General features: G+C 32.5%; 1 protein-coding gene across 4 annotated transcripts; it reads right to left on the minus strand.

Moving 5' to 3' along the window:
• Positions 1–2,756: 2,756 nt before the first annotated feature.
• Positions 2,757–9,811, minus strand: LOC121203055 (2-C-methyl-D-erythritol 4-phosphate cytidylyltransferase, chloroplastic). Of its 4 annotated transcripts, none has more exons than XM_041094832.1 (13): positions 9,635–9,811; positions 9,375–9,448; positions 9,219–9,290; positions 8,907–8,962; positions 8,534–8,613; positions 8,183–8,265; positions 6,514–6,591; positions 5,643–5,711; positions 4,680–4,748; positions 4,528–4,574; positions 3,406–3,496; positions 3,158–3,296; positions 2,757–2,987 (listed from the first exon to the last, which is right to left on the minus strand). In XM_041094832.1, the coding sequence occupies exons 1-12, from the start codon at positions 9,765–9,767 to the stop codon at positions 3,225–3,227; spliced, it is 924 nt and encodes a 307-aa protein (XP_040950766.1). In that variant the 5' UTR covers positions 9,768–9,811; the 3' UTR covers positions 2,757–2,987; positions 3,158–3,224. The 4 variants fall into 4 exon arrangements, with proteins under 4 accessions (XP_040950766.1, XP_040950767.1, XP_040950765.1 ...); XM_041094833.1 differs by having other exon boundaries at positions 9,384–9,448; positions 9,635–9,806; XM_041094831.1 differs by having other exon boundaries at positions 9,369–9,448; positions 9,635–9,806.
• Between the last annotated feature and the right edge of the window lie 708 nt (positions 9,812–10,519).

The following is a 10,519-nucleotide window of genomic DNA, read 5'->3' on the forward strand; positions in this document are numbered from 1 at the left end:
TAACCAAGTAACATAATTTTTAATTTCCTCTTTACTTGATCTCTTACTCATTCACTTACTTGTTTACTTAGATAACTCATAATTATGACTTACTTTTCTCTTGCTGAAATGTTGATTCTCAATGGGTAACGTAATATACTTTTAACTCTTATAACTCACTTGAACTTGCCATTTATGCTTTTAACTGAACTTTCATGGATATAAGTTATTTACTAGCCCGTTGAACCACATTGGAATAATAAGGATACTTGGGTCTCTTTCTGATAACAACATGCCAAAGCCATGTCCCAGACATGGTCTTACATGGGATGTTTCATGTACTACCAATGCCATGTCCCAGACATGGTCTTACGGGGGACCTCTCATCTCGGTGCCAACGCCATGTCCCAGACATGGTCTTACATTGGACCTCTCATGATCTCAAGGATACAAATGTCATGTCCCAGACATGGTCTTACATGGGATCTCTTTACCCAAATGTCATGACATTTGTATCCAATACATTCCTTATGCTTCAACGGGACTTTTTAATATCAATTTTCTATCATCTCATACTTGAGTCAATATCAAATAAATTCATGAAATAAATATATAATTGCTTGAAAATAATAGCATTAATAATAATTATTGAAATATTACATTTATTTACCGTAAACTTACCTCGGTAGCAAATATAGCCAAACTTATCAATTTAGTCTTCAACTTTAGTCTTTCCTCGATCTAACCTCGAATTCCGTTCTTCTTGATTATGAGCTTGAAAAAGTGTGAAAACCCTAGCTATGGTGTCTTTCCAAATTCGGCAACAAGCTATGGAGAAGATTATATTTTTGTCATCTTTTTCCCTTTTATTTTTTTATTATTCATTTACTAAAATACCCTTAATTAAAACTTTAGTTATTTTTATCTATGCATGCCTATTTTTGTCCATGGAAATTTTATGGTCTAATTACTATTTAAGGACCTCTACTTTGATTATGCACTTCAAATAAATCCTTTATCATCTAAAATTCATATTTACCCACTTTTGCAATTAAGTCCTAATAGGCAATTTAGGCATGCAATCAACACAATTTCTTATCAATACTCTAATACTTATATCTAATCACTCGATAAATCTTAATAATTAATAATAATTTTCTCTTTAAGTCGGATTTGTGGTTACGAAACCACTATTCCAATAACCTTAAATTTGGGTCATTACAAAGCATGAAAACCGCACTAGTCTAGATACCTATATATTAAAGTAGTGTCCATCATGTTTCCTTCTTCCATGTGTTTCTTTCGTGTTATCTCTTTTCTTTTCTTTTTACATTTAGAGAAATGATTAAATATTAATTTTATCCCTCTATTATGTCTTAATTTGATATTTAATCTCTATAATTTAATTTATAACATAATTTGGTCTTTATATTTTTATAATGTTATTAATTAATCCAAATAATTAATATTTTTAACTTTTTAATTAAAACAGTACATAATTATATATAACTTGAATGTCATATGAGTCTAAAAAGTAACACATAACTTTCCATTTCTTTTAGGCTTGCACTACATTTTTTACATTATAAGACTAGTGAAATTTCAATTTTTGCCCCCAGACTACGTTAAAACTTGAGATTTATCTATATACCCTATACTTTACTTTTTGACATAATTTGACCTCTCTACTTTTATAATGTCATTAGTTAATTTAAATAGTTACTATTGTTAACTACTTCAATCAAAATAATGTCAATTTTTCTTAAGAACACTATTCTATCAAAAAATAATTATTTTATCATGACGAGTTTGAACAAGTGTTTTTAAGAAAAAAAATCTTAATAAATATTTTCAACGTTTTTTTTTGTTACATGACAATCACGTTTTTTTTTAATTTTCAAAATATGATATCAGAAAATTTAATAGACAAATTTTAATAATGGTAATAAATGGACCTAAATATTTTAATTTGAAAACTAGAGGCATTAAATTTATGAATATAAATGTAAGGAGACTAAGTTTCAAATATATAAATTGTATAAGAACCAAGAGAATATCTAAACCTTCAAATTTTTACTCTAATTTAACACAAACAAATAATCAATCTAACACGAAGTGTGCGTAAAGAACCATACTAGTCAAATAAAATTGAAAATGAAAAACTAAGGCTCAATATAAAAATTGTCCCCTAAACTATTATCGTTTTCCCAAAAAAATAACTAAACTTTATTTTAGGTCAATTTGAATACCTTAACTATTTTTTTCACATTGGTACCTCAATTAGTTAATCAACTTTAGCCAATGATAATGTAACCCAATCACCAATCGACACATGACAAAAAAAAAACCATATAGCAACAACACCTCATTATTTATATAAAATAAAAAATTTTGAAATTTTGAAACTAAAAATAAAAAATATATAAAATTCAAAAAAAATTGAAAATCCATATTTTATTTTCAATTAACTAATTGATTTTTTTTATTTCCTTGTTTTTTTTCCCAGTTTCCCTTTCTCTTCCCCCTCTTTCCTCTCTTTTTCTTCTCTCCCTCCTTTCTTCTTCCCCAAATCCATGTTCTTCCCATACATATCAACCCACAATTTCATAAACTGTGATACCCTCCCCTTCTCTGTCTCATTTCTCTTTCTTTTATGGGTTCTCAGCGGGAAAATCGTTCTCGGTTCTTGCAAGCAGCGCACCAAAACTAGCACCTAAACACACCACCATTTTCCCCTCATTCTGTTCCATTTTTCAATTAAAATCCCAATATGCTAGTTAAAAATAAAAATTCAGTACATAACTTGATATTATTAAAGTTTACAACTTACCACTGAAAGTTGATATGCAAAAATACATGACTTAAAATGTAGATTACAAGAGACAAGAAACATTGTAGCCAAAGAAATTATGGTATGACTTCATCTACAGCTCAATATCCTAGGCCTCAGTATAACATACGGTTTTATCCTCGCCACATAAAATATTATCTTCTTATTTATAGCAACCCTGCAATAAGGAACAAGTTAGAGAGTTTTGCTGATAAAGAATTAGACCATGTAATGTTTTGATGATCAAGAAGCTTCTCATATTTCTTAAAAGAGTCATATGAAGGGGCTCGTTTTAGAGGCGTATTTATTGTGTTTGTGAAAACTTTTGGGATTTGGGGGGGCACTCACAATGTTGACATGCACCCAAATTCGGTTGTAGCAGAGCAATTGAGACCTAAGAAAATGTTCAAAGGTGTTATTTAGGAGGCTCGGCAGAGCTCATATTCAGAATTCTCTCCGCAAGTAACAAGTCATCAGGTGTCGTGACCTGCAAATACAAGAAATTAGCACAACATCACTCCTCAACGCAAATATAATGGGGATGAAACAATAGCCTAAACATGTGCAGAGAATTGAGTGTCGTTTTCATAGAATACCTTGATGTTGGTATAACATCCTTCAGTTACATATACAGGATGCTTAAGGTGCTCCACAATTGACACATCATCCGTCACTTCAAGACCACCTCTGCAGGGAACTATAGATGCTCAGGAATTTGATCCTTGTTTTAAATTTAATTAAAGAATCTTAGTAAACTAGAGTTGGTTGTAGGGAGTTTTTTCTTTTTCTTCTTTTTGCAACATTTTCAACACCTTGCATAGAAGATGGAGTGTATGATCCTAACATCCTTCAAATTTTGTAGCTTTTTTATGTATTTATAATATTTTATATTTATCATTATAAACATTTAAATATATATTTATATTATTTGTACTTATTTATATTGTACTAAAGTTTTTTATTATACTTTTACGTGTAAAAAATTAGTTTTACATCAAGTTGACAGATTTGTGTGTTCGTATTTTTTTTATATTTTTATTGTTTTCTCAAGTTATATTAAATAATTTATTTAAAGGGTTTGATTTGTTATAATAAACCTAAATTTTATAAAATAATTTTAAAAATGTTAACAGTTGAACTTAAATCTTAAATCTGAATAATAGAACTAAATTCTTAAAAGTAAAAGCATAAAAACTACTAAATTCCGAATGTATGAAGAGTACAAGGACTAGAACTATCCACGGGTCATCAATAAGTAGTTAAATTTTCCGTCAATAATGTGTGCATTTATGTCCGTCAATAACAGAAATGCGATATTAAGTTAAATTTTCCCAGGAAATGTTTTTCAAAAGAAGATGGTCAATAAGTAGTTTGGACTAGAGCTATCCATGGGTCGGTCCGGGTTAAGGCTGAGGCCCCGTTGTAAAAAAAATCCATGCCCAAGCCTGTTTCGGGCCAGGCCAGCATGTAAGCCCGTTTCACTGTGTATTATATTAATAAAAAATAAAAATATACTTTTATATTAATATATATTTTTTATAATTAAATTTAAATTTTAAAAAATATTTTTAATTATTTAAATCAAATTCGGACTGGGCCAAGACAAAAAAAACTGTCCAAGCCTGACCAAAGTCAGGACAGGCCTACCAGGCCAAGTGGGCTGCCCAGCCCTTGGACAGCTTTAGTTTAAACTGAAAATTGAGAATTATCAAAAGTACCTATGCACAAGCTCGAAACCTTTTCTCAGCAACTCTGGCTTAATAACCTGCATGATAAATTTGAAGTCGCACAGTTATGTATGTGGTATATTCAATTAAAGCAATCTCAGAAAGATAATAATATCATATGTTCTCTCTTTCAACAAGTAAACCTGTGGAGTCTGCATTTCCCATAGTGTTTTTCTGTCGAGTGTTTTCACTACATAAGAATCACTATTTGCCTGGCAAAGAAAAAAAAAAAAAAGAAAGAACATATTACACAATCATTTAATTCAATTAAAAAAGGAAAGATAGTGTCCGGTAATCTTTTAGAAGTCTTGGTTAGAAATGAAAATAGGCGGCTATACTAATTGGAGATAAACAATACAACAAACATGTTATAATGGCAGTATACGTGGCAGACTGCATAAACAAAGAACAAAACACAGTGATTAATGCAAAGAGCTTCTAATGCATAAAACACAGGATTCACAATTTTCTTGGGCAGAAGAGTACGGCATATGGTAATCCGTCTGCACTCTTGAATTAAGAATGAAAAATATGAAGCTCTACTAGCTAGAAGTAAACAGCATAGCAACCGTGTCAAGCATAAAATGTACTGATCAGTGCAATGAGCTTCCAACAGAATCTTCCATTAAATGTTTGAATGTTAAAATGTTACATGAATAATACCTAGGACAACTAGTAGACAATTATATTAGTGCGCTAATCTCCTCATCCAAGCCAGCCTTCCAACAATTTAGAAGGTAGTCAGTTATCTTTCGGTAAAAGACAATCCCGTAGTCTAATTTATCAAAGAACATTTCTCAAAACTGACAGATAGACATGGAAACATGAGAAAATGCAAAATATCTGTTCATGTTAATAACTTCCATTGACAGACTTAGAGTTTCCATCTATGACAAGAATAAAGCTAGACAAAGATAAAATTTATACATATGCAGATAAGTAATATATACGTCAGTTTAGCAATATCATGTTGAAATCTGTACAATTTACTTCCATCCTACCAGGTCATGAAACCGTTATTTTTCTTGGCCCTTAAAATAGTGGTAATATTAGATTGTTTCAATTTGAAAGGTATAAGAAAGTGCCTTTGTGATTGATATCTCTACCTCTTTAATTGTGGCTTTGACAGGAACCCCAAGTACTGCTGCTCCAATCAGCCAACCATCTTTAAGAACCTAATAAATCAATGATAAATCTAATCAAGTACCATTTTAACTTTTTATAGAAAATGATGAAGCCTGATTTGTGCAAGGATTTACATGCAATTGTGTCGTTATCCAGACAAAGATGTAAAGGTAGAAAAGAGTGACTTGTATATAGAGATATGCCCATGACTAAACACCTTAAAGTTTTTGTTCCATTGGTTCATCAAAACACCAGAGAGTATACTTCCCTGTCGTCTTCTCTTTCACTAACCACACAATCTATGCCTATTTCACTCTATAACCACTATTTGTCAGTTTCAATTGCAATTTTAAACTTGCATCACAAATCCAAGCACATAAATGAGGAAAGAAGTGAAGACACTAATATCTACCATCACTGTGAGAGACTAATGCAGGGCATCAAATTGTCTATCACACCAGAACTTTGAGCCGCATCTTATCAGAATTTTGAAATTTTATGCTCTTACGCTTATGAAACCTATCTGTTTGATTAAAAGATTTTCCATCCTTACTTGTTTCTATCCTTCCTTGCAAGCAAAACTTAAAGCTTGTAATCGCCAAATAGTGTATACTACAGAACCACTCTCTCAAATTTTGCAGTACTGCATCAATCAATACCCAGAACAGGATGGTCTTCACTTATCACAATGCCATACATTAGAAGCACAAAAAAGTATATATACAAGGCTTTAATGGATCCAACCTCCCATAGATACTGGAACTATATTCCAATTCCTCCCCTTTATTGCTAGAGTTCCACTAGTTTAATTTAACTGCATTAGATATTACTGCAAATGTTTTGAGCCCAAACCTTTTCTACATCTCCAGATCTCACCAAGGGTCTTGCAGAATCATGAATGCAAACAAGCTCAGAGTTCAAATCAACTGCCTGTAGATGGAAGTAGCATTTCATTATCAAGAAAGAAACATGGCATCCGTAACATACAAAGTAAGGTATTGTCTTGGAAAATATCAAAGGAAATTCCAAATTAACCAGCCACAGCATCCATCAGCATTATGCCTTGACACGTAGGACTAGAAAAAGGACAAACTATCCACATATAAGTTAAAAATCGGATAACTAATCAATACAAAAGAAGGTACTAGGACAAAGGAAGAGATAGATATAACTTTTTGAGTTGGCAAATTATAGTGTGAGATTGTTTAGTACTATAATTCAAGGGGTTAGTATTTAAAGTACATACTTTGGGAGGGAACTATAATTTGAGGAATATACCTAAATTCTAATGTCAGAAATGTCGAGGAAAAGGCCACAGCCATATGCAATTCTACCTTTGTAGAGAGATTATGATAACATTCCTGTGGAATCAAGAACATAAATTTTCTAGATGTTTATGTTTTAGAGTAATTTGTGTGAAACAAAACTCAGCAAGAAAATTTCAGAAAGGAGGATTACATTGAGATCAGAATTATTGGATGCTGGTACTGCTGGACCGTAATTGGGTCCCTTTATAAGACGTGGAACAAATTTCATTCTATAAGGAAGACATCCACTACTGAAAAAAGGTCAAAGATGATGCTACAAACAAATACAGATAATAAAAATGGGAAGTGTTAAAGGGTAACTTATTCACATATAAGTTATCTCACACTATTATGCCTTGACATGGAGGACCAGAAAAAGGGCAAACTATCCACATATAAGTTAAAAATTGGGTAACTAATCAATAAAAAAGAAAGTACTACGACAAAGGAAGAGATAGAATATAACTTTTTGGGTTAGCAATTTATAGAGTGAGATTGTTTAGTACTATATTCAAGGGGTTAGTATTTAAAGTACATTCTTTGGGAGGGAACTATAATTGGAGGAATGTAACTAAATTCTAATGTCAGAAATGTCGAGGAAAAGGCCACAGCTATATGCAACTCTATCTTTGTACAGAGATTATGATAACATTCCTGTGGGATCGAGAACATAAATTTTCTAGATGTTTATGTTTTAGATTAAATTGGGTGAAACAAACCTCAGCAAGAAAATTTCAGAAAGTAGGATTACATTGAGATCAGAATTATTGGATGCTGGTACTGCCGGACCATAATTGGGTCCCTTTATAAGACGAGGAACAAATTTCATTCTAGAAGGCAGACATCCACTATTGACAAAAGGTTAAAGATGATGCTACAAACAAATGCAGATAATAAAAATGGGAAGCGTGAAAGGAAGGGTAACTTATTCCAGTCTAGGAGGCACAAAGAAACGCAGAAAAATAAGAAAGGAAATATTATATGAAGAATAACTTGCTTTTCAGTAGAATTTCCAAGATCTAAAGTGAGCTTTTCTTAATAAAGAATAATGACTTAGCTTTGGAAGATACACCAAAGACTAGTTGAATATCATAGTGCACAAGTATCAAAATGAGGAAAAAAAAGATTGCATCAAAGACAACTCAACAGTATGTATACTCAAACTAACAGTGTTCTTTAGTTCTATTCTTAATATCAAAGCATTTTGCTGATACCTGAAGCCCACTGTAAACAGAATCCTGTCTCTCCTTCCCAGGGAGCGTGAACTTAAGGTCTACATTAATTTTGTCTTTGGCTTCTGCAACAAAAATCATCATATTACAAGGAGTATCTCCTGAAGAACTGGAATCAAAGATCTATCTAGGAAACCAAACAATGAAACACTTCTCAAGGGAGTCAACCACAAGCACAGAACATCCATACACATTTCAGTTGTGGGAGTGATTGCCCAAACACAGTCAACCAACAAAATGCATGTATGTGCATGCATATGCATGTTGTTGTATACATATATATCGTGTGTGTGTGTGTGTGTGTGTGTGTGTGTGAAAGAGAGAGAGAGAGACCTTCGAAGATGTCCTCGTACGATGGATCACAGACCACAACAATTTCTTTCACTTCAATCATTCGTGAGAAAGTATATAAACTGCCAAATAAAAATCACATTTGAGGAAAACAGTTACCATCATAAGGAACAGATAGACAAAGACAACATTTACAGCTAACCTGTTATAACCCAATGACCACAAAAGTGAAAGACTCCATGTGGTGTTAAACAGCATGGAGCCTAAACAACTCAATATACACTGTACATTTTCCAAACATTATTCAACAATCCTTACATATAAAATGGTACTCTAGATTTATAGATTCCAAATATAAGCTTGCATCAAGTCGATGAATAAAAGGAATAAGTTGATAGAAGCTGTTCTTATTTACCTATACAAAGCAATTGGTTGTCCTAAAAGTGGTAGGTACTGCTTTGGCATGCTTGCCTATTTAGACAAACAAAAGAAAACTATAATCTAGAAAATAAAAAAGAACCACCAATAACAAAGGATGTCTAATTTGAAGGAAAGCCATCAGATTTTTTTATTTTTTTTAGAAGGCCTTAAAACTTTACGGGGCATTTCAACACACCCACACAGAGTTATGATGCTCAAGTGATTTAAAACCTCCATTGATGATGTATAAAAACGAACTCGATAAATGATGGCAAACACAATTGAATGAATAAGAATAAATACTCACACCCATTCTTTTGCCTTTGCCTCCAGCTAAAAGAATGACTGAAACGCTTTTTTCATTCACAGCTGCAGAACCCTGGGTGAAAACCAAAACCTACCAATTTCAACAAAAATACTGCAGTGGATATACATAGAGACATAATATTCAATGTACTTTTACATAATCTACTTTTGCCGAACACTTGATCCCATAAGTACGGACTCTGGCCCTTCTTCTCAAACCTACTTTTTGCCCTGAAGAAGAAAAAAAGAGAAGCGCCAAATGAAAAGAAAATAAGGGCAGGGAGAGCTTTCCCAATTAGGATCCGACCCGGCTCGATCTGACCATCGGATACGGGGAGTCTCAGTCCAAAAACGAGAAAAATTACAAAAGAATCAAGAAAGGATTGCGAAGAAAGAAGGGAAATGGAATCTACTTACCTGATGAAGGGAAGCTAACGTGAAAGTGAGAAAAGGAAGGGAAAGAATTGGCGGTACCATGAGTGGATTTTGTTGGAAAAAATTGAGTGGAGATGGTGCAAGTAGGAGCGTTGTTAAACAGAAGAAGCCCCATCTTTTGCGCACTGTCATCTCAGCGGCGGCCTTATGTAATGGCCCAAATTAGACCTTAGTCCGCAAAGCGGTAATATTGTAATTAGGTATGTGAGTCAATTAAACCGGTCAACTATATTATGGCACAACTAATGTATTTTTTTTTTAATGAAGAGAGATTTATTCAAAGAAAAACATTACAGCAAAGCCTCCCAAGGAAGAATATACGTCTTATTTGTTCATACTAGGGGCGTGCATTCGGTTAACCGACCGGTTAACCGACCCGAATTAGTTAAAACCGAATTAACCGACTTCCAAAATTTTTTAACCGTTAACCGAACTGAAATTTTTTTAAAAAAAATTAACCGAACCAAATTTTTTTCGGTTAAACCGGTCGGTTAACCGAATTAACCGAAAATCATATGATTTTTTTTGTTAAAAATTAACCGATTTAACCTATTTAACCGATTAACTGACTTAACCGATTTAACCGACTTAACCGACTTAACCGATTTAACCAACTTAATCGATTTAAATCACTATATAATTTAAAAAATTACATAAGTCTTTGAATCACTACATAACTAAAAACATTACATAAGTCTTTAACACATAAAATAAATTTACAATTAATTCATATTTTAAAAGACACGTACTGCTGCTCAAGAGAAATGTGGATATAAATTTGGGTTCAGATTATTTATAAAATTTTTATTTAAAAATAAATAAACTTACATTACAAACTTGGGAAAAAAAATATGAAACATGCAGTAT

The sequence above is a fragment of the Gossypium hirsutum genome, chromosome D06, assembly GCF_007990345.1.
Source record: "Gossypium hirsutum isolate 1008001.06 chromosome D06, Gossypium_hirsutum_v2.1, whole genome shotgun sequence".
NCBI classification, from domain to species: domain Eukaryota; kingdom Viridiplantae; phylum Streptophyta; class Magnoliopsida; order Malvales; family Malvaceae; genus Gossypium; species Gossypium hirsutum.